The sequence below is a fragment of the Pomacea canaliculata genome, linkage group LG10 (genome assembly GCF_003073045.1).
Source record: "Pomacea canaliculata isolate SZHN2017 linkage group LG10, ASM307304v1, whole genome shotgun sequence".
Classification (NCBI taxonomy): domain Eukaryota; kingdom Metazoa; phylum Mollusca; class Gastropoda; order Architaenioglossa; family Ampullariidae; genus Pomacea; species Pomacea canaliculata.
The window spans coordinates 21,095,085-21,119,862 of NC_037599.1; the positions used below are offsets into that span (position 1 = coordinate 21,095,085).

The 24,778-nt window shown below is 39.6% G+C and overlaps 3 protein-coding genes across 5 annotated transcripts in view; all 3 read right to left on the reverse strand.

The window, feature by feature from the left end:
- LOC112573785 (adhesion G protein-coupled receptor L1-like) overlaps positions 1 to 24,778 on the reverse strand; it is a 202,258-nt gene that overhangs the window by 50,796 nt on the left and 126,684 nt on the right. The window lies entirely within an intron of this gene.
- LOC112573081 (lymphocyte antigen 75-like) lies at positions 779 to 10,283 on the reverse strand. 2 transcript variants are annotated; one of them, XM_025253099.1, is made up of 10 exons: positions 10,156 to 10,277; positions 9,521 to 9,681; positions 8,723 to 8,850; positions 7,236 to 7,363; positions 6,843 to 7,003; positions 5,898 to 6,087; positions 4,335 to 5,416; positions 3,704 to 4,206; positions 2,622 to 2,695; positions 779 to 2,342 (listed from the first exon to the last, which is right to left on the reverse strand). In XM_025253099.1, the coding sequence occupies exons 1-7, from the start codon at positions 10,226 to 10,228 to the stop codon at positions 5,391 to 5,393; spliced, it is 867 nt and encodes a 288-aa protein (XP_025108884.1). In that variant the 5' UTR covers positions 10,229 to 10,277; the 3' UTR covers positions 779 to 2,342; positions 2,622 to 2,695; positions 3,704 to 4,206; positions 4,335 to 5,390. The 2 variants fall into 2 exon arrangements, 1 of the variants encoding a protein (XP_025108884.1); XR_003101159.1 differs by having other exon boundaries at positions 3,704 to 6,087; positions 7,716 to 8,850; positions 10,156 to 10,283.
- The window catches only part of LOC112573075 (secretory phospholipase A2 receptor-like), a 63,625-nt gene continuing 55,134 nt past the window's right edge, over positions 16,288 to 24,778 (reverse strand). For both annotated transcript variants that reach the window (XM_025253092.1, XM_025253090.1), the window contains exon 13: positions 16,288 to 16,319. In XM_025253092.1, coding sequence (XP_025108877.1) covers positions 16,303 to 16,319 — 17 coding nt within the window. In that variant the 3' untranslated portion in view covers positions 16,288 to 16,302. The remainder of the gene's footprint in view (positions 16,320 to 24,778) is intronic.

Consider the following 24,778-nt stretch of genomic DNA (forward strand, 5'->3'; position numbering starts at 1 on the left):
TTGCAGATTTCCCAAACGTTTATCTGCCACATATCACCACGTGATATGAGTCCCCCTATACGAAACTCTAGAAGCAACATGTAAAAATGAAGGTGAAAAAAGCTGCATTCATATAAAGTTACATATTCTGACATTTGAGGCAGGTTTTTTTTCAAAAATAAACCCGAGGCATGCATTACTGTTTTTTTAAAGTGGAAAGAGGCAGTGGTCTACCGAGGTTTAAGGGAGCGAGCGAAGCAGAATTCCCTTCCCTGCTATCTCCTTGTCAGCATCAGTTAAGCTGCTTTGCCAACAGTTTACAGAAAACATATCAAAAGCCTCTTTAAAAGACTAAACTAATAATTATAATAGTTAATTTCTGAATTGCTAATTTGAATTGTTGATTTAAGTATTTGTTGAGAACAAATGCAGAGGCTTATTTTGCAAATACAAAACTCAAGGTATGAGACTAGGAAACTATTGGAGTAAATATTTAGTACTAAAGAAGTCATTCAAACACAACACATTTTTACCAGTACCATGAGGCCGTCCCCCTCCAGACTACTGCGATGGCTTTACTCGTATGACAGATTTACAAATCATCTTGAGAGAACATTTTGCAGTTAATGATTCTGCTTTTGGTGACTTCAGGGATGCCAAATCCTGGAGATTTTTTTTCACTGTGGCGATACGCGTAGCGAGCTTAGGCAAACGATTGTATGACCGACATCTTACTGAAACACCTACATGGGAGCTATCTTTTCACGTGCTGTGGTATGTGGTTAAAAAAAAAAATAACAACTACACACACACACAGAGTATATCTTTCACATGCTGTGGTGTCAGCGCAAGCAGACACACCACGCAACACATACTGTTACTCACACAACTCAAACACAATCTAGTAAACAGACTACTTTTATTACAGAAAAAGAAGCTGCAGTCATAAAGATGAACCAAACAGAGCCAGCAGTTTATTTCACTACAAAGTCAGCCCAACTTTGCTTTAATTATTATTTTAAATGTAATTTTATGGTTTTCTTGGACAGCGTTCATTAGTTTTCATCATAATGGCTAACGTTTGCCCTGTCCGTGGTGTTGTGCAGGCCACATTCAGATCCCGCAAATCGAGGATATCCTGTACATGTGTTCGTCTGTGATAATCTCTGTCCTGTCTGTAAACACTAAATAGCTGGACTGGAAGATTATAGTGAAATGTTTACACTTAAACCTCGCAAATTTTAATAACTAAATACAATTTCCCGAAGATACCAGCAGAAAAGCACAAAGAAAGCCAAAACAAAATTAAAATGTTTTCCTAGAATTTGAAGTGGGCATGCAGAGCTCCAGTCTCTTATCGAAAATAGAACAAGTCTTTAATGCCAGTAAGACATGTAGGTAGCAAAGTGAAACTAGATGTTTGCAAGGATCAAGAACTTTACACTCAAGAATGCATAGGCGATTTTTTTTACACCATACAGATTTGCAAATATTACATGCACAAATAATGTCTATTTTTTGCTTTGATTTGTCAGGATTGTGATCAGGTCACACAATGAGCAGCCATGTTGGTTGATATACAGCTGCCCTTGTCTACTGTCCACTAAACCCTCTCCGTTTATTCCACCCTTACCCTCGAACATCGCCCCCTCCCCACACACAAAGCAGCCTAGAAAATAAACTGTTCAGGCCATGCCCAAGACTAATGGAGACAACTCTTGAACACAAAAATCGGAACAACTTGCACTTGGTTACTTCCCTTAGACCATTTGTCAAATTTTACATCAGCTGAATTGAGCTTATCTTTAATTGCGAGAATTTTACAAGTCGTGTTTTGTAATGAAAGGCTCTTCTTTTGTGGACACCAGAACTGACTCCTTTGCTTTTGTCATGATCTTATGATATTTGTCGAAAAACAAAACAAACTGCAATATGAGAAGGATAAAAATACGTGTAGAAATCTACACCGTCATAAATGTGTATAAAACACACAAACACACACACACATATACTCTCTCTAAATTACATGGAATAAATTAATTTACAAAGCCGAAATAATGTTAATTTTGTATAGTATTAGAATCGCTATAGTTCCGGAAGGTAAATAGATTCTCTAATACTTTTTTTTTTTTTTTACACAGTATTTAAAATTCTACCAAAGCAAAACAATCCAAACAGAAAGACAAAATTGAACATGTCTGAATAACGCGTTGGGTCAAACTGTAAAAGTATATACATTTTTGCAGATCATTTGAATATTTCTGGGTTCTTTATGACTTCTGTTGAAGAATGAGCCGAGGTCAAAGAGATGAAGTTGCCAGTTCATTGACGTCAAGCTGTTCATCATCCGATTCTGGAGATGTCTAAAGAAATTAAAATTGGATAAAGCATATACATGTATTATACTGATCATTATTAATGATTACAGAGTAGTGCTAAATACTACTAATAGCAGTACGAACTATTATTACCACCAAAATCAATCATGTCAGAGACTGTGTAACAGAGTCTCGGGAACATTCAGGTCAACGAGTCGAAAGTACACGTTACATATTCGTCTCATATACAACTATAGCCCATTGGACATCCGGACAATCATTATCATCCTCGTAAACGGCTACCTTTACAACCATAATAGGTACCTTTTCTTAAAGCTTTCTATTTGAAGTTTACACAATTAAGAACTCGTAAACTTGAAGAACACGTCGAACATGACCTGTAATTTAAAACAAACAGTTACATATGTTGGTTTATCAACTAGGCGAGGTAATTAATGGATTACATTTTAAAAAGTTGAAATCTATATTTTCGAGAAATAAGACGCACCGACAAAAATAGATTTTGGATTTGTAGACTGTGATCAAAATTGGAAAAAAAAGAAGACTTAGGCATGATTGGCAGACGATGAGAGGTGAGATGCTGATGTCACGCAGTCCATTTGTGTGAGTGTGTGGCACGTGTGAAAAAAGAGCGAGAGTAGACAACAACAATTCACAAAACTACAAATTCTAGATTCTCGGTAGAGAAAGATTTAGTGAAAATTTTGTGGGCTTAACAAAATGGTGGGTAAACTACGAGACTACTAGTAGAATCTGTGTAGTGAGAAACTAGAATATGACGTACATTTCTTAGCAGATCAAAGTTAAAAATTGCTATCACTGCCTGATTTACTGAACCTGGGCACTGTCGCGAAATATGACTCTTATTACATAATATTACATACCAGTCCACAATATACAATAATAAGCACATACATGATACAAAGTTGCAAGGTTAAAACAATATTTTAATACAGTAAAACACTAGAATACGTTAAAATCTGCTGAATACTTTGTTCTGGTGCCGACGTTCTGGTGTGTAACCAGGAATAACGATATCGTTATAAGATACTTCAGACAGGGCAAAGATGTGGAAGGAGGTTCCGAAATTGAATATGAGTATTTTTACCTGGGGTATTTTGTTTAGGTCGTTATTAATGTTTAGGTGACCTATGTGAAGCCCATCTTTGGTAAGTCACTTTTTATGTGGTCCATTAAGTGACATTTTTAAATAGTGATAAGTCCCAGAGGAACAGAGATGTAAGTCTAATTATATAAAGGCTATAGGGTACTTGAATTCTGACTGCTACGCTTTACTTTCCAGCTAGTGAGGTTATGCACACACGGCCCCAGTTTGATATACACCTTGCTTGCATCCAGATGTATTAAAAACAAAATGGACATACCTCCTTGCCTCGTCTTTCTTCAGCAGAGTGAAAGTTCGTTTCCAGGAATAATTCGGTGTGGTCTATTTGATGTAGAAAAGTAACATCTTTGATTTGTCTAGGGACAATGTGGTAAATCGCAATTAACAGAATAAGCCAACTCATAATTTGGAGCTTGATTCTTATTTAAACAACATCTGTAAAGAATTCTTAGTATCAATATGCCAACAAGTTTTAAACAGGTATAACTTACTTCAAGCTTAAAATTGCTACGAAAGGCATGTAAATACTTTGTTAATGATCTTTATTATAATTTGCTTATGAATTAAAAAAGTACTTAAGGTGTACAAAGTAGTAAAAAGTAAAGAGTAAGAAGATCTGGATTAAATTGAAACATCACTATATGAAAATTGTAACTTCTCTGCTTTTTATCATCTGCTTCTTTGGCATTCCTAAGTTTTCTTCTCAGGGACATCACACGGGCATAAGAGTTCTCGCTCGACGAGAAGATTTTTTATTTAGGGCTGAAAAAAATAGTAGAAACATTTATATAGCACCTTTCCATGCAGGTAGCAAGCTCAATATGCTTTAACATAAATAATCATGCTTTCTATAATATACTTGCTAAATGTTTTAAAAACAAATTTTCCACCTATTAGGTGATCTAACTTTAACAAGTGTGTTAGAAAGTGAAAAGTATGCAGAGGCTTATTACGACAAAAAGTCTTATTCCATAGTTAATGGCGTAGTCTACAAATATTTACACGTCACATAACTGATTAAAATGTGCTGATAAACTGGGATAATTACCAAACAGAAACAGTCCTGCGAAGCCAAGTTGAGGAAATGCAGAATCCAGCTCTTTATGTGCACTCAGAATGACCGAAGCTAATTCGATGACCGGAACTGGTTACAGTTCTTGTTTTTGATATTTCTTGCCTGAGCTGTAGACTTCCCGATTTACCCTTTATCGTACAAATTCTACTCAGTCGAACCCGTTTTAATAAGTGTTCCAGAAATTTCGGTCTCTTGAATAACTTCAGCTGCTCAGCGGGTTATAAAAAGGAGTTTATTTGTCTCAGGAGTTCACCTGCCTGTTGCCCTCCCAGATTAGAGCAGTTTTTGTCATCGCCGAACTGCTGATGTGCAGGGACACGAGCCCGACTCGTACTGATGGGCTTTTACCCAGCATGTTAGTCTAACCCAGACTGGCAAAATCTTCTAACGAAAATTAACGGCTACAGTGCTGTGTTAGTAACCATATTCACACTGGTTTTTTTTTTTGTTTTTTTGTTTTTGTTTTGTTTTTGTTTTTTTTCCCCAGCCAATATTTCATCAGATAGTGACATAATGGGCATTTCCAACAACGAAATTAAGCATTCAGTGAAACGCAGCATCACAGTTGATAAAGTTCCATTCTTATTTCCCTTGGCCATTTTTGTTTCTAAACATGTCAGTCTGTTTATTCTCTAATATTTACAATGTTCTGTCTTCGTGAATAAATTTTATATTTAGGTCGTTTGATTTTTTTTCACAAATGTTTTTCCTCGCTTTGCATTTCGGTTCCTTTTTTGCGTCCTTGAGCGAAAAACATGAGCAGTCTAACCTCTTTTCCCTGGAATTTCTTCTATATACGCTATTAATCGTGAGTTAGCTAATTGTCGATTTTACTTTACCAGCTGGTTTCCTATAGAAAGTAAGGACAATTTTACCCATGGGCAAATACGAGTTCAGCTGCACAGAATGAGTCGTAATGGGTGCTTTCGTGAATTATTCGGCAACTTCAAGTACATTTTTATCTAAAAGAAGATACGTGTGGTCATTTTCATCACACAGATCTTTCAACGAAATATTTTATATAATTTGAACCTACAATCAAACTAAAAGGTATAACATAATGTCTAAGAAGGTTAGTGGGCTAGCAATTTCGTTGTCGTCACTATCAATATTTAATTTTTTTCGTAAACTGTAAACTTGATAACAATACAACATCGATCCTTAGACACCATCTCTATTACTCTAATTCATTATCCAAACAAATTTCTAAATATATTCCAAGTAATCTTCCAACAAAACCAATGTATATTTAGTAATGATCTTTACAAGTTAAAATTATCTTTCACGTTTTTAAGTTTGCAAGTTCTCTCTCCATGATTTTGTCAAGCCCCAAATCTTCTAATGTCATCTTAAGCTGATGAAATAATTTATCACTTACTAAGATTTCTTTCGCAGATCACAGAGTGTAACGCTGTGCAATCCTCGTAAACCAGCGAGCCGTCAAACGCCATCATTCCACACCTTTGTGTACCATTGTCCCTTTCCCATGTGCCGTCGGCAGGAGATGCTCTCCTCACCCCTACCCACCACGGCGAGCTCTTCAGATCTACTCTTTCCTGAATTTGTATCTGGATTTAAGAATTATAAAGGCTCATAACAACTATTTAAGATCACTGCCAAAAAAACTCTTTCTCCCCCTCCCACCCACCCCCGGAAGCACTCACTCACGCACGCATGCACAGACATATTTACGCACATGTTCACACAGCTTTTAAGACGTCCTGACCAAGGACATGACTCCTTCTAGACACATACGCTTGAAATGTAAAATGAATAATAGGATAGTTTTTCCTTTTTGATCACTAAAGATAGCAATCGAGTTCGTGCTGAGTCTGTAGGTAGTAATACTATTTCATCATCAACTTTATTTTGATGAGCAGCAGCAATAGCAACAATATCATCGCTCTCGTCATCAGCTCATTCACCCAAATTGTCAATACAATTTCTACGTTTCTGTGTTCTGTGGCATTCTCTGGTCTTAGATGGCTGCTGAAGATCAAATGGCCACTAGCTAATCTAAATAAAGCTTTCTATGACACTTAACAAGATTTTGTGGCATTTTCTTACAGCCATGTTTTTGGAGAGTGATGTGTCACCCTCAATTTAATTTTTAAAAATGTAATGTACGCGATAAACAAAATAAAACAATAGTTATGTCAGTTTCTTTTTCAAAGTGAAACTTAGAAACTTTCGTGGACACTTTACAGTGCACAGGAAAAAACTTAAATTAAGAGAGTAGATGTACGCTTACTTTTATTACACAAAATTTCTAAAACTAGTTTTGAAATCTTTCTAAAAATGCATTGAATACTTATCTCCATACCAGGTCGTGTAAAGTGTTGATAGACTGCAGATTACCACCCACTGCCTGACAACTCTTTTGTGCGTCAGACCATGGCATAGACTTTGTAGGTAAACTATAGCAAGCTTTAGAGATCAAGAACCACCCAGTCTCACAATTGTCTTCTAAGTTGGATCCTCTTGCTGAAAAAAAGTATAAATTTAAAATATGAAAAGAGAAGGCTTGTTACCTAAATCCTTTTAACTTAGTTTAGCTGTTATTAATCTTGCAAGTATATAAGTGCTCTAACTATTAGAATTACTTGGGAAGAAACTGGAGAAAACTAGTTGAGTAATTTTAGAGGCTCGTAGTAAAGTTTTTTGAAAAGCTTCTTTACATTTAATGTCATTACATCTAAAATGTATCGGTGCTTACTTGACTGTTTCACACATATATAGTAGCGAGAAGAGCTACATGGCACTTCACTCAGCAGACCGTCAGAGTCCATTTCCACACAGTCCTCTTTACTCAGAACGCCGTCGGATTCTCCTTTCTTCCATTGTCTGCAGATAGAAGAGAATTTATAAGTATTCGTCAGCAGGTATGTTTAATGTGGTCTTCTTGATATATCTAAGTGACCTGAGGTGTATACATAACCAAAGTAAACAAAGAAATGATACTAGCATAGCTGACGTACAGTCGTTGGTGCTCCAAAACAGACTGCGACTGAATGATGATAAGACTGAACTGCTACTTACTTGTCCAAATAACTTTCTGAGTCATTCTTCTCCAGTCTCTGTCTATAAACAACTCACTGAACTATTCCTTTCTCCGACTCTTTACGAAGCTTGAGTGTCATTCTCGATAAGTCTGACTTTTCATTAGCATATTTCTCATGTCTACAGAATTGCTTACCTTGAACTTCGTAGGATTAGTATCAATCGTGACTGATACAACTAAAATTCTCATCTGTGCCTTTGGGTTCTCGAGTGTAAAATATTTCTGCTGGAATTTCCGAGTATCTTCTTGACAGACTTCAAAGGATCCAGAGTAACGCTGTTCACATCATCTGCATTCCATGTAGATGTGACCATATATCACCTATCATACACTCTCTTCACTGGCTGCCAGTCGTGGACCGTATAGCCTACAAACTTTTCACTTTTTGACTTACTCTGTGTCGCGTGTCAGTCATTTTCTGTGCCTGCGTTTCTGTGTACAGCAGACGACTTTGACGTCACATTCAAGGCTATTTTTATCCGCTTTGCGGGGAAAGGTCAAGTCCTTGTTGCACTGACTGTAGCGACGCTTGAAGTCATGCCTAGGCTACGTCAGAGTCGTCTGCTTAGGTGCTGTAAGCTGTTTGCTATGGCAACAGAGGCTAATTGGTGTGAGCGGGTGACATTTGCAAGCCGCGTGAGCATTGACATTGATTTTGTTCTTGTCCTCGATCTTGTCCTTGTTGTCGTCATGCTGTTCTTTTACATTTTCATCTTATTCAAGGCCATAAGAAATGAAGGAGACAGTGTAAACACAGTGTTCTAGATCTAACATTAGGGGGAGAACTCTGACAGTACTGTGCCACAGCATGTGCGGGTGTTTTTAATTGTTACTTCCCTTACTAGAGTCGTTCATTATATCGTACTTGGGCGTGGGCTAGTTATCTGTTTTCGCTTTCGTGTGTGTGTGTATTTAAACTTCGTTATTATTTCATTTACGTGTGATTAGAGTTTTTTGTAACGTTTATTTCGTCTTTGTTGTGTTCTTCGCTCATTAGTGGTTCGATAGGTAAGTCGTGCTGTAGAGTAAGACTGTGACTCTAAACATATTAGGAGAGGAAGCAGAGTTCCTGTCAGCAAAAAGTGACTGTAGGAAAAAAAGCAAATCTTTTTTGAGAACAATTTAAAATTAAACTGACTTACGTGACTGCCGGTGCTGAAACTGGGGGTTTTTCAAGCCACTTCCATTTAACATCAGGCAATACTTTCCTTAAACCCACCCACCACCTGGCCTTACTGTTGATACGATGTATCTCTTCAATAATCTGCAACTTCAGTACAAGCAAAGGATCAGGCTGTGTGCAGCTCTAATGTTTTCAGAGCTATAGACCCAGTCGAGAATAATAATAATAATAATAATAATAATTATTATTATTATTATTATTATTATTATTATTATTATTATTATTATTATTATTATTATTATTATTATTATTATTATTATTATTATTATTTTATTATCTGTCGGCACCCGACTGCAATAAGCTAACTGAATTATTCTTAATCATTGCTTCACCTTACAGTAAGACAGCCGGTAAGAGGACATTGATAATGTTGTTTGCTCGGTTAAGATTCGGAGACTGCTCGTTTGAAACTTTAATTCAACTTTGCTGACATAAGTGATGCTCGATGCTCTGCACATTCGTATAAGGTACTAAGATCGTAGTCAAAAGAGGTACACATGCATATTCTTGTTTTTTAATGTCTGTTACCAATTATTTGGGAGTATTTGATTTTGCATGCTGTTGGAGTAACTATATTGTTTATGAGAAATACTCCAAAGGAGGCATGTCCTTGTTTTCCATAAAAACATTTTTTTACAAAATGAGATTAAAAAAAAGAAAACGAGAAAGGCATAGGTTTAGTGTTGAGTTAAGCGTAGAATTACACGTTTGTTTTGCTCAGCAAACATGCTGAAAAGCAGTGTAAATTAACGTATACCCGTTCTTCTGTAGTGTCTAAGGAGAGCAAGTCGGCGCCATCTGCATTGCAGCTGACCTGTGCGTTGGTCCACTGCATGGCCTGGTTTGAAAACTTGTAGCAGGAATCCGCGATTAGGACCCACCCATTACCACAGCTGCTGATGGAGTCGTTAACATGCTCTAAACAGAGGAAAGTATGCGACAATACATTAGGATATGTCAACCAATATCACTGTTTTGACCACATTCGAATCTGTTTAAATGTGAGGTCTTCGTGTAATCAGCATCAAACATTAAAGGCGCACACATACTTATTGCAAAAGTCGCCATTGTAGTGTGGATAATCTCCGGGTAGTTGGGTACAAGTTACATCTTAACCTGGAGCTGAAACACTGAGCACCAGCACTTTACCACCTCTGCGGTGTCTATGCAATCTTTTACATTTTATTCATCTTTATAAGTATAGTAAAAGCAACTTTGATCAACCGTGAGGTGTCGTGCATTGCCATGAAGTCAAATAAGCCCCAGTCGGCAGCTATAAATATCGTTCTACGATGCTAAATAAGTGTAAGGCACACCGTGACTTTTCTCTTTCTCTGAAAATCTGTTTACAGTTTGGACATTGGCTTGGACAGACAAGTTATTGGTACTCACGTAAATGTTTCTCGCATATGTAGAAGTCAGACCAATTGCAGGGTAAATCATTCAGTAGTCCACTAGAGTACATCTCTACACAGTCCTCATTACCCTCTTTGTTGTTTGGCTCACCACTGTTCCACAGTCTTTAGTCAAAGAAATATTACTCGCAAATGTTAATTGTATCTTTGAGTGATAAAACTAATTAATAGGAAATGAAATGTTTCTATTGCAGAATTGTTTCTTTACTTGTACCCGTCTCATTTATTTCCGTCATAATCGACAGTTCTTACCATTACATCCTATTACAAAAACACCTAAATCCTAAGTAGGATCTCTTCAATAACAACACTGACTAAAAAAACACAACACAGTTAACAGAGTCTGGCATGAAAATGCATGACGTGAGAAGAGTCAACATGAAACAGATAACAACTTAAGTCAATAAAAAAATATCAAGGAGAAAAACATTGAAGACAAAGATGAAACATATATTACACAACTTTCGTACATAAAATTACTGTACTTTTCCAGCTTCATTAAAGCTAAACACAAATTAGTTCTATGTGCTATTTCATTTCATATTCAAATGCATTTTGACTTGCTGAAATATTCCTGCCCTTTTTCTAAAACGAGAAACTGTTTGGCGACACGTGCAGCGACTTTTATGTTCCCACAGATCTGAATTTTTTGACTTGCATATTTTTAAAACGGTTTTTAGTTATGCTTCCGTTAGCTTGGAAGAAATAAAAAAATTTTCAAGAAGAATTATTTGGTCTGTTAAGTGAAAATACCCACTTACATAACTTCAGGTGCGAACGAGCGGTTCGTTTCCAGCCACCTCCACTGAATATCAGATGTTACTTTCCTTAAGCCCACCCACCATCGGCGTTACTGTTTATACGATTCATCTCTTTCTTAATCTGCAACTGCATGTCAAAAGTAGGACGATAATGAAGGTGTAATAAGCATGGCTTCATATTCTAGCAACAGTAATTATCAAACACGTTCCTTATGTTTAGGAGATGTTAGTCGGAAGACAGAAAAAAATATTATTCTTTATTAAGAGAATTTAATCGATTATATAATTAAGAAAGATTGTGCATATTGCTTTTATTTCCACATAAACAGCCCATATTATAAATACATGTACTTACAAAATCCTGGTACCTTATCATCCATTTCTAAAAATAATGCTAATAAATGTCCACGATTAGCTCATACTCTACATTATATATACACCACTTCACGTTTACCTAACTGTTATCGTTAGAAGCATTTACTTTAAAGAAACAATAAAAGACTTCAACATTTTCAAACTCCTGTTTCTATGGCACGCGCCTCAGTTTCCTATTTCATTGCAGTATGTGTGGTGTAATAGAATAATTTGTAAAAAGCCAGCTAATTTTTCAATGATGATATATTTCCCATAAAGATAATGTATTTTGTGGTTTGTAACTAAATTTCTTGGCGTGCACCTTGTATATAAGCATAAAAAGCCTTGAGACAAACATTCTAGTACAAATGGCTCCATTAAAAAGAAATAGTAGTACAAAAAGTTTCATGTTTGTGTACCAAAGAGTAACAAATATGAAATAAAAAATGCAGATTACGGACATAGGTGAAAGTCTGCTACCACCTACAAACATAAGAGCAGATACTAAAGAAAACCATAGTATGTATTCCAGATGCTTTAAACACATGTATTTCAGTCTACTAATATCTCAACCTGTGAAACAGTTGCTCTAAAACACATACCAGTTGGCTTAGGTTGTCCAAAGACAGTAAAGTCGCACCACTGTTTTTGCAGCTTGCCTGTGCGTCCGTCCATGGCTTTTGCTGATTAAAAAACTTGTAGCAAGAATCCAAGATAAGGATCCAACCATTATCACAGCTGTTTAGGGAGCTGTTACGCTCTAAGCACAGAAAAGTACCTCAATATGCTTAATATTTGAAACACAATCCTTTTGCATCCTGCATTTACACGTGTTTGATAATATGTACTTTTTGCGTACTCGTGTATGATTGTAGTTTATACTAGACTTCCTCTTCGTCTTTATACTTTTCTTTGACATTTAAATTTTAAAAAAATAGTGTAGTGTCTGCTCTTTACAATTATTTAAGCAATGTTAATTCAACGTGTGTCGTGATATGATTTTCCCTTTATCTTTGTGGATACCTCCTGTCTCATCCAACCTAAGGATACTTACCTAACTCTTTCTCGCAAATGTACGAGACAGACATGCTGCATGGCAAATCATTCAGTAGACCAGTAGGATACATCTCTACACAGTCTTCATTTTTCTTATTGTTGTTAGGCTCGCCCTTGTTCCAAAGTCTTTAATTCAAAAAATTTGATTGTAACAAGTAGTTGTATATTTGAGTGATAAAAGAGTAATAACGGTGAAAGAAAATACTGACTTTTTAAACAATTATGTCACAACGCAAACCTATATATATATGAAACTATGCAGCTACAATGATCACAACTGCCGTATTCAGCTGACATCTTTTACACACAAGCAAAAGTACAGTTAATGCAAAAATACTCTTTCTGCTTTTTTGTATATCTATAAAATCATGTCAAGAAACTGGCTGGGAAAATCAAGCTGGATCACTTTGGTAGATATCTAAGTCCAACATTCTTTTATTTATAAACAAAGTATACAAAATTATATAGAAATCACCGTGAACACCTTAGACGTTTGCTTCTTTTGTATATTTTACATTACACATTTTTCTTGATAGTATATACTGATTTCTATATAACCATGCAGGTTTCATAAGCGAATGGATAATGTTAAAAAAAATCTGACAAAAATATCAATGGTTAAAATTACATAAGCAATAGATGTTATAGGTCAGGGGTGGGCAATTAATTTTCCCAAGGGGCCGGATGAGAAACTGGGATGGTTCTAGAGGGCCGGACTAATATAGTTAACTCAGTTTTACCCAATACTGTATACATAGTATATTTACTGGTGGGCGGCCAGCGGGCGGGCCGGTCAGAGACAGGAGGCGGGCCGGATCCGGCCCGCGGGCCGGCGTTTGCCCAGGTCTGTTATAGGTTATTAAACCATTTACTTAAATCTAGGGTGACTCACATCAGTTCCCCCGAAAAAGAAGAGTTTTCATGAAGTGTCACCAAAGTGCTGTCAGAGGAGTTGCCGTCACTTGAGGTGTTGCGCTGTAGTCCTACCCACCAGGTTCTTTCAAGGGTGGAAAGTTTCATCTCAATCAGTTTCTTTGAGGTGTTGAAGGTTGACGACAAAATAAGTACAGCTTATTCGTAACATCAGCCCCTAATTTATATACTAATAATGACAATTAAAGTGCAGTAATATGATTAAAGTACTAAACGATCGTTCTCTTCTTTTAGAGGAAAACTTGCTGTTATATATTTTTGTTTGACATTGTGAAAGCTAAGTAAGTGTCGTTAATGTGTCCCGTGTGTCATAAAGTTTATACATCAACATTAGTTAAACCATTGTTCTGCCAGTAAGAGAACAAGATTCTTTTTTTCTCCGCTCTTTCTTTTTCTCTCTATCTCTGTCTTTGCATTTATACTCACAAGAAAGTACGTAGAAAATGGAGTTCGAAAGACAGAAAGGAATAGAGGTAAATGCGTAAATCTAAGACAAACTAACGCACTTCAAACTTGTCTAGGTCACTCTTCTTCTAAGCAACACCACCAGTCATATATTTTTGATCTGTCAGTATATTCATCTGCTGGGCTCTGTTAATACTAACAGTCAACATGGATATGTTCTGTGTCTTTCAGGGTCTTGTTCAAGCCACACCCAAGGTTACTGTCTAGACTGAAGGATGCTTAGCAGACCTGATGCCATTATTCTTCAGTCCCTTGTCGTCACTCAGGTCCTTGACTGACAATTGTTGTGTCTGTGGTATGACTGTACGGAATATCAGTCACCCATGCAAGTCACCACTCATAATATTTGCTTTTTGAACAAGTTTGTCTTCAGATGTGACCTACAAAGTGTGCTGGGGGCCAGTCGATTTGACCAAGACCAGAGCCTATTGTCGATTCGACCGCAACTTTGTCACCTTTCGGGGAAAGGAGGTTATCGTCGAAGGTAGTCAGATCAACACAGCGCATTTTTTGTTGCTATATTTTTTACCCATTATTGCATTTAAACATTTTCACTTCAGCAGCATTCCCAACCCTTAAGTTTTGCCTCAACCAAATTTCCATATATTACATTATGCACTCTCGCTTTTCTTCTTTCTTCTACTTCTTTACACCTAACTCATCCCTGGGTGCGTTCTTCTCGTTCAGACTATGAAATTTACAGTAAAAGAAAATAAAACACAGCACAACCAGCCAGCCAAAGATATCACTATGCATACAGCACGTCCGACACACTCGAGAGACACTTCTATCAGTTGCCTGTCAAGAGACTTTAGCTATCTGAGAGCTACAATGACCAACAAGCGACGGAAACGCTTAGTGACAGATCAAGTGACATAATAGGGATGTAACCTTGTCAGTATTGTACATGAGTGAGTGAACATCAGTTGGCGACAATGTTTGCAGGGAAAGTTTACTTCCTTTCTATTGCAGTCTTTGGCCCATCCTCTAGCGCTTCATTTCATTCATTTTATAAATTTTATATTCTCATATTAAGCTGTCGATATGTGTGACTGTGCATTACAACAACGTGACTCCAAAGCAATCCTCGAACAAAATATGGGAATAAATAACAAAATTCTGAGCCATCAGGTCCGTGGGTTGACGACGGAGATGCACCCTATTTTTCATGAAATAATAAAAGATTGCCTTTAACACAAGAACCACCTTCTTTTCTATCGTCACTATCTTCGCATCCTCAAAAGGAAATTAAATATAAATTAATCAGTATTTTACGGATAGTTGCTTACTTGTTCTGTCTCTGATTTCAGAGACAGTAGACCAGCGCCTTTTTCCTGACAGTTAGTCAAAGCTGAAGACCAATTCATTGGTTCCAGAACCAGAAAGTAGCAGGTGGAATTGAGAAGTATCCAGCCTGAACCACAGTTTTCTGCTGTCTGAGCTTTGCCTGCTTTATTCCCAAACAATTGCGAAATAATGATATATTAAGCACGTATGTGTGTGAGTGTGTGTCTGTGTGCGCGTGCGTGCTGCGTGCGTGACTGTTTATATGGTCAGGTGAGTGAATATTTTCGTACCATATGTATGTACACAACAGAAAGAAACAAATTAACATAGAACATGATTAGGATAAAACTAAACTACACATTGTGTCTGCATCATGTAACCTTGTGTATTTATGATTATAATTATAATTGTTAAATTTACATAATTTGTGACATTTCTGCAGAAATGCTGTGGAGTTAACAGAAACGTAAATACCAGGAGTTCAAAGTTGAAAAACAAAGAAGTTTAATTTAAGAGTTAAATAGAAAATTCCATAGAAGACGAACGTTCTGAAAATTGAAGCAATCATCATGGCTATTTGCATTCATATGCATGTCCTATGCACGAGCTGAATGTATATATGATTGCAGACTGCGTGCGGTTCTAGTCCAGAAATTCTAAACCTTCCACTTCTTTCCATGCATCTCATGTCAAATTCCTATCTGAGTTGGTGAGAGTAGTAACTAAAACTGGGGTCAGTTTGTGAATCAGAACTTTTTAATACATGTCTACATTACCCTGTCTCCTCCCAACCAATCCTCCTACTTGTTTAAGTTAACGTTCTTTGTCATTTTCTTCCTATCCCAATGTGCAATGTTCCTAACCCAGGACAATAAACTACAAGTCATGGTGCTGCATATAACAGTGCTTTGTCTATCATATGGCGATCTCGCCACTAGTGTTTCAGCCTAATGAACGAATGTAGGGTTTGGATCACTCTCGAAGAGTGCTCGTATAATACCATATTATCAAAACACCTATTATTAAAAGTAATATAAACTTGTTTTACATTAACTCTCTTGCTCTTTAAATTCTAAGAAATTCTACAAAGTCTAGGAATTGAAATGAATATAATGCATAAGCGTACTTACTACCGGTAAAAAGAAGCAGGATGACTGCAGATGCTACGGAGACCACTCTTAGAGGCATTTCTCTTTGAATTGGATTGGTATGATATCACAAACACAATACGAATGTCATTCGTCCAATCTCATCCCACGTTTGAACTGTTAGTTCCACGTTTCCACTGGGAAAATGTAAAATAAACACTCAGATTAGACAAGTCCTTTCATACCTTTCGAGGCACCAGAATGTGTCTTCTAACTGTTAGTATCTCAGCATGATAATGTGTGAACTCGAGCATTACAGATTTCACTGAAAGTTTCTACACATCAAAAGACCGAGAAAATCGTAACCAACCTTAACATTGCAATACTGCCTGAGAAATGACGGAGGGCTTAGGACAACAAACTTATGTGATTAGCATGTCGTGACTCACAGGTCAGGGTTATAAGTTATCCTGAGAACAAACCCCTGTCAACTTTCGGTTTTGTGTACTTTCTATTCTAATATTCACAGCTGGAAGCTATGTAAAGCTTTTTCTTTCCCTTTATATGAATTTTCTTTCTTGTGCGGAGCAGAAGTTTTAGGGAGCAAAAAAAAAAAAAAAACCAAACAAAACAAATCAGAAGCCACATAGTTTTTGTTGCTTAGTCTTTACTCCAAGTGTGTTCAGAGTTTTTCTGATGTTAAACAATTGAACACTGTTCCATTTGACTCTCTTTTTGATGTCTAGACTGAAACATGATGCAGCAAATCGTTTAGTAAGTATGGAGCACGCAAGATTCGCTTGAATGCAGATGTTGTTGTCCTCTTGCTTGGGGCTCATGCTCTGCATTTTTCTTCCTGTATGTCGTCTGTTTCAGGAAGTGGATGCTTTCACAAGTAGTGTTAATAGGATTTCCAGAGCATTAATTAAACTGCTTAATTAGGAATGTTTACCGATGCTTCTCTTAACTCTTTACGAATTGTACATGGACTATGTTCTTACATAATAATTTAGAAATTATTGAATTTTATTTCATTTCTTTGCTGATGGCATAAGATTTCTTTCTGAGACATGAAGTGCATAAACAATAGTAGTAGTATAGGCATGTTGTTTTCACCCCCTATTTGGGGAGCCGTTTTGGGGAGCCGTGACGTCACATCCGCCAGCTTGCCGGAGGTCGCATGGGGTTGGCCATCTTGATGATGTCACATCCGTGGCGGCCATTTTGTCATACCTCCTCGTCTTGCTATACCCCGAGTGATTATTGCTGAGACCCCACCCTTGTTTTGTTTTTGGGGAAAATGCATTGAAAGAGCCCATTTCGTCAAAGCTTAGAAAAGTATAAACTTTAATAAACTTTGTCCACCAGTCGCCACGAGGAGGCAGGGCTTTGTTTGACTGGCAAAAATTGTTTGACGCACAAAGAACAAGAAAAACTTTTATCACAGTTTTGAAGATACCACAGTCTAAACGGGAGCAGCAGTCTCAAATATCTAACGGCATGGTAGTCACCCCATTCGTCAAGGACCTTTCGTTTGATGTACAGATAGGACAAGAGTTGCGGTGTTGTTTGGTAGGTAAACATAGATTTACCATCTGTTTTTAAAACCGGTGTTGCATCCACCGCTGGCTTGCTGTGTCTGTAAAACCTGTTTGAAATGGTTGTGGTCAAGTTGATTTTGGTGTTTGTTTAGACCCTTGGTGCTGAGTTTTTGCGAGTCACCGAAACAAATGTAAGTTTTGCTGCAGAGAGCTACGATACCATCGCCTGTGTACTCTGTTTTAAACAAGCCCGGCGTGCGTTTGTCGTCACGAGCGCGTTGGAGACAGGCAGGACAGGCAGAGGGGTCCCAGGGTTTGTGGTTTGTTTTGCTGTGCACAAAGTCTTGGTGATGTTGGTCGCATGCTTGTCCCGGGAACCATTGCGTGTATTTTTGAAAAAACCGTTGTTGCAATTCGGGACGGACGGCATCTTCGAAGCGAGGTGCAGCCAAAGCCATGTACAGCGAATCCGTGTCCATCTCGCACAGCTGAAAGTTGCTGCGGTCTACGTACTTGTCCACGCAGTCGTAGTAAAACTGAAGCATTCTCAGTTTGGCGTACTGGTAGACGAAATAGCCAATTTGTAAGGGGAGGCCCCAGTTGATGTTCTTTTTGGCCATCTCTACCTCGTACAAGTCTTCCGTCAGTTCCGTCAGCTTTTGAAAGCGACTGTCGTTTATCAGTTTTCACAGTCAGAGTCACCGACGTAGTAAATGTCGCAGTGCCTGGCGATGTTGGTGAGCGTCTTGCCGTAAGCACTGTTGCCTAACAGTTTGAACGTTTCGCTCAAAATGTTTTTGGACGGATCGCTGTCTCCTTGGCGTCGCGCGCTGGTGACCATGTCGCCAAAAGCCTTAAAGCAAGGTTTGGGCTGGTATTCTATCACCAGGTAAACGGCAGTGACTATGAGTCCATTTTCAAGATACCATTTTAACAAAGGAGTCGCTAGTAAAAACTTTGTTTCCGACATAGCTGCGATGAGCGTTTTGTGGAACCGGTCAACAGTTTATATTTTTCCGCGTACGCTCGCATGAAAGGACCAATGTCGGAGCGCGTGACATGAATGTTTTTGAAGATGGGCGTCATCTCGCTAAACCGCTCGCGCAACGCCTCGGGGACGTGAAGGTCGCACTGCACCAGGCCAAACAGCGTTTCGTCTTTCACGGCGGCTAAAATGTCGTTTTCGGTGGGATATCGTTTGGAACTGTAGGAGGGGAGCTTTTTACAGCGTATAACGGTGGAGATTTGGGGGTTGGTCTTTTTTCTTTTTTCCCATTCGCACTCCCACTTTCCTGCACCGCAACACCGACGACGTTTTGTAAGTACGCGGTGATCTCGCGCGTTTTTTTCCCGCAACTCGACGAGTGGCTTTTTGTTAAACGGGTTGATGACGCGACCGCGCGTGAGGGAGCAGTTTTCGTGTCCGTGAAAAAGACAGCCGTGAAACTGATAGACGGTCTGCGTTTCTGAATGCCACCCATCGACGCGAATTCGCCTTTTTCCTAACTGTTTTTCTTTTGAATTAAATTTATGCGAATGTGAATGTTTTTACAAAACATGACCCACTCTAACCACTCGCGACACTTTTGACCGTATACGTCTCTTTTTTCCCTTTGAAATTATTCTCTTTTTTACGGATGATCGGGTGTTCCGTTGGCATGTTTTGGCATAAGGCCCAGAGATACAAGGCGTTGGCATCGAAGCCCTCTATGCTTTGTACGGGTTTGCTGAGGTTGTTGCGAATAAACGTGTGAGATTTTTCGTGATGGCGGTGAAAAATGATGGAGGGACCGCCTGTGATGTTGTCGCGAAGCAGCGAGTGGATGTCTTTTGTTTTGTCATCGAAAAGAGAAAAGTAGACGTCGGAAGGCAGAGTTTTGAAGAGATAGCGCAGTGTGATGCCGGAGCCCGAAATAGCGTCTTTCACCATGTCTACACCGAGAGTAGCGTAGAACGTGATCTGGGTTGTCGAGCGCTTGCAGAAAAGGCACAACGTCGAGGTTGTTGTACCACATCAGAAATCTCGCATCGACGTCATGTTGCGAGTCTCCCAGACCTGTTGACAGTAGGCGTATTGCTCGTCTGTGATGTTTGCTCTGTTTGAGGGTCGAATAAAACGCGGCGTGGGGAGGGAGTTGCTGTTCTTGTAGTGTGTCGAGAGAGGTGACGTATTCGTAGGGAAGAAACCTTTTTGCTCTGTGACGTTGTAGGCAGCCAAGTACTTTGCCGTAACTAAATCCCGGCGCGAGAAAATTGACGACGTCTAGAAATTTCAGCTTTTGGGTGCAAATGCACAAAAATGCGTTGTGACGCTTCACCACAAACTTGAATGGGTTTTTTGTCTCGTCAACATCGTCATCGTCTGTTTCTTTTTCGCAAAGGACAAACGGCGAACGAGGTAGGGTTTGATGACGTTGATGTCATATTTTTCCGAGTTAAACCCTATGACCGGTAGTTGACGCAAGTAGTCGTCGAATCGGGCTTTGAGGGCGGCGGTGGAATTTGAATACTGTCAGGGGAGTTGTTTTGTTGTTGTTCGACAGCATCTAGCTCTGTAAGCACGTCACTAAATCGCTCGCATAATAAAAGATAAGAACGGTCCGAAATTTTTTCTAGGTGATCGACCATGCGATCGATCAAGTGTTGAGAGTCGCCGTCGCTGACGAAACAACCGGCGATTTAAAATCTGGAACGTTACTGGCTACGGACACCGACAGGGGAACGTTTGTGCTGTGTACCGCGTGTTGTTGCTGTGGGGTTGGGGAAGGCTAGAGCGATCAAAATAAACTTCAAAATCAAAGGTGGCCCTATACGGAAAAACAAACGACGCGTCGACCGAAAACCCGTGCGATTGTAAACTTTCCAGGACGGAGGGTGTACCCTGATAGACCCCGCCTTGATACGTCTCTTTTACCTTATCACCCTGACATTTCTTTTCGTGTCGCTCCATCATCCAATTTTTTTTCCAAAGTTTCCGCACTTGGGACATTGAAACGCATGCGTGAGCTTGTCGATGTCGATGATGTGCATGAAATGTTGCTTGTAATGTAAAAGACGGAGAACGTCTGTATACTTGTACGCGCTCCGCTGGAGGGGGACGAGAACGGGAGGAGACTGACTCTCATCAAACTGAAAAAACATCGATATTTACTTTAAATTTATCTTCTAAACTCGGCAGATCTAGCAGGGTCACTCCTGGAAAGTCAGAAAAAGAAGCAGACGCGGACCATTGGTTGAACAGTTCTCGCGCAGGATCTGTAACGAGTGTACGTTGGCGCCACGGTGTAATGCGAGGCTCTAAAAAAAACAAAGATTGTCACGGTACGCCTGTCTGTTGTGTTCGTCTGTTTGAAGTGTATGCAGGCTTTTGTTATTTTGTATGTATTCGGGTAAAGCATCATCTGTACAACAACCGATAGGAAAGTCGGCGATGGGGTTGACATAAAAGGAGGTGGACATGATGGCCTCCACCGCCACCTTACTGTCGGACGTTCGTTTTGGGCGTGCTCCAACGCGTCGTGGTCTTGAATTGATTTACAAAGTCCAAAAAATCTTGTTTGTTAGAAATCAGACGGGGACTTTTTAGTGCTCTGTGGTTGTTGGCAGAGGCATGAAAAAACGATAACTCATTTGAAGTTTTATTTTTTAGCAAAAAGGAGTGGAAAAATTAATTTTAAAACGCTTCTTTTGAGAATCAAAAAGTTCCACGAGACGTTGTCTCCATAGGGAGTGGCATTGGGAGCCCAAAAAACGTAAACACCGACTGATGTTTCCCGTACCGTTTATGTGTTTTGACTGCGCTCCAGTTTTTGCGATATACTTCTTCGACATCAGGTGGTAACTGTGAAAAGCTCATCTTCTTCTAACCGACCCTGCGCCTGGGTTTTTTGCTTTTTAGGTGGTGGAGCGGAGGAGGAGGAGCCATCAAAGTAGCCGAAGGTGCCACTGGTTGAGGCAGATGATCCTTTTGCACATGGCGGCCAAGATGTTCTTTGCGTGAAAGGTTTGAAAACACAAAGAACAAGGAAAGCCTTTTACCTTTTCGTGTATCGCTTTGACATGACGATTTAGGTTCTTGACCGCCGTAAATTTTAAATCGCACATACGGCAAATCTGAAAACAAAACAAACAAAAAATCCGTCATGCATACTCATTTAAAAAAAAAAATATTTAGAAAAAAAAAACACTTAGTCGTTAACTTACGATTTCCATGGTTGCTGAGAGAGAGAGAGAGCGTTGTTAAATAAACGTGCTTTGCTTCTCGAATGAATGAACCGAGATAGTCCAAGGGACGAAAAGGATGCTGAAGGCGCGCTGATTGGTGGTTCGCCAAAGGCAGCTTTATATGCGTTGTGATTGACGTGGTAAAAAGCTGAATGACAGATGAGTGCCGGAGGGGACATCATACAGCTCATCACAGTTGATCTTAGTGGCAGTAATTAACGTGTCATCTGGGTCAGTAAACGTCACTGACCTACATTAATTTTACAGAGGTGAACGACCGCTAGTGCCAGCATGGTACCATTCCCCACCCACCTTCAACCACTCCTCGTTTTACACACTGCACAAGTGAGTTGTGAGGACGATTTTAGTTTAGAGCAGTGTCTTGCTTAATCATAGTTGCAAATATCTGCTTATATGACCACCATTTTTTAACTAGTGTTGGTTTGGAGTGAGCTTTAATAAAAAATGGTGGTCATATAAGCAGATATTTTCTTGGCCGCCATGTGCAAAAGGATCATCTGCCTCAACCAGTGGCACCTTCGGCTACTTTGATGGCTCCTCCTCCTCCGCCTCCACCACCTAAAAAGCAAAAAACCCAGGCGCAGGGTCGGTTAGAAGAAGATGAGCTTTTATCACAGTTACCACCTGATGTCGAAGAAGTATATCGCAAAAACTGGAGCGCAGTCAAAACACATAAACGGTACGGGAAACATCAGTCGGTGTTTACGTTTTTTTGGGCTCCCAATGCCACTCCCCTATGGAGACAACGTCTCGTGGAACTTTTTGATTCTCAAAAGAAGCGTTTTAAAATTAATTTTTCCCACTCCTTTTTGCTAAAAAATAAAACTTCAAATGAGTTATCGTTTTTTCATGCCTCTGCCAACAACCACAGAGCACTAAAAAGTCCCCGTCTGATTTCTAACAAACAAGATTTTTTGGACTTTGTAAATCAAATTCAAGACCACGACGCGTTGGAGCACGCCCAAAACGAACGTCCCGACAGTAAGGTGGCGGTGGAGGCCATCATGTCCACCTCCTTTTATGTCAACCATCGCCGACTTTCCTATCGGTTGTTGTACAGATGATGCTTTACCCGAATACATACAAAATAACAAAAGCCTGCATACACTTCAAACAGACGAACACAACAGACAGGCGTACCGTGACAATCTTTGTTTTTTTAGAGCCCTCGCATTACACCGTGGCGCCAACGTACACTCGTTACAGATCCCTGCGCGAGAACTGTTCAACCAATGGTCCGCGTCTGCTTCTTTTTCTGACTTTCAGGAGTGACCCTGCTAGATCTGCCGAGTTTAGAAGATAAATTTAAAGTAAATATCGATGTTTTTCAGTTTGATGAGAGTCAGTCTCCTCCCGTTCTCGTCCCCTCCAGCGGAGCGCGTACAAGTATACAGACGTTCTCCGTCTTTTACATTACAAGCAACATTTCATGCACATCATCGACATCGACAAGCTCACGCATGCGTTTCAATGTCCAAGTGCGGAAAACTTTGGAAAAAAAATTGGATGATGGAGCGACACGAAAAAGAAATGTCAGGGTGATAAGGTAAAAGAGACGTATCAAGGCGGGGTCTATCAGGGTACACCCTCCGTCCTGGAAAGTTTACAATCGCACGGGTTTTCGGTCGACGCGTCGTTTGTTTTTCCGTATAGGGCCACCTTTGATTTTGAAGTTTATTTTGATCGCTCTAGCCTTCCCCAACCCCACAGCAACAACACGCGGTACACAGCACAACACGTTCCCCTGTCGGTGTCCGTAGCCAGTAACGTTCCAGATTTTAAATCGCCGGTTTGTTTCGTCAGCGACGGCGACTCTCAACACTTGATCGATCGCATGGTCGATCACCTAGAAAAAATTTCGGACCGTTCTTATCTTTTATTATGCGAGCGATTTAGTGACGTGCTTACAGAGCTAGATGCTGTCGAACAACAACAAAACAACTCCCCTGACAGTATTCAAATTCCCACCGCCGCCCTCAAAGCCCGATTCGACGACTACTTGCGTCAACTACCGGTCATAGGGTTTAACTCGGGAAAATATGACATCAACGTCATCAAACCCTACCTCGTTCGCCGGTTTGTCCTTTGCGAAAAAGAAACAGACGATGACGATGTTGACGAGACAAAAAACCCATTCAAGTTTGTGGTGAAGCGTCACAACGCATTTTTGTGCATTTGCACCCAAAAGCTGAAATTTCTAGACGTCGTCAATTTTCTCGCGCCGGGATTTAGTTACGCAAAGTACTTGGCTGCCTACAACGTCACAGAGCAAAAAGGTTTCTTCCCCTACGAATACGTCACCTCTCTCGACACACTACAAGAACAGCAACTCCCTCCCCACGCCGCGTTTTATTCGACCCTCAAACAGAGCAACATCACAGACGAGCAATACGCCTACTGTCAACAGGTCTGGGAGACTCGCAACATGACGTCGATGCGAGATTTTCTGATGTGGTACAACAACCTCGACGTTGTGCCTTTTCTGCAAGCGCTCGACAACCAGATCACGTTCTACGCTACTCTCGGTGTAGACATGGTGAAAGACGCTATTTCGGCTCCCGGCATCACACTGCGCTATCTCTTCAAAACTCTGCCTTCCGACGTCTACTTTTCTCTTTTCGATGACAAAACAAAAGACATCCACTCGCTGCTTCGCGACAACATCACAGGCGGTCCCTCCATCATTTTTCACCGCCATCACGAAAAATCTCACACGTTTATTCGCAACAACCTCAGCAAACCCGTACAAAGCATAGAGGGCTTCGATGCCAACGCCTTGTATCTCTGGGCCTTATGCCAAAACATGCCAACGGAACACCCGATCATCCGTAAAAAAGAGAATAATTTCAAAGGGGAAAAAAGAGACGTAT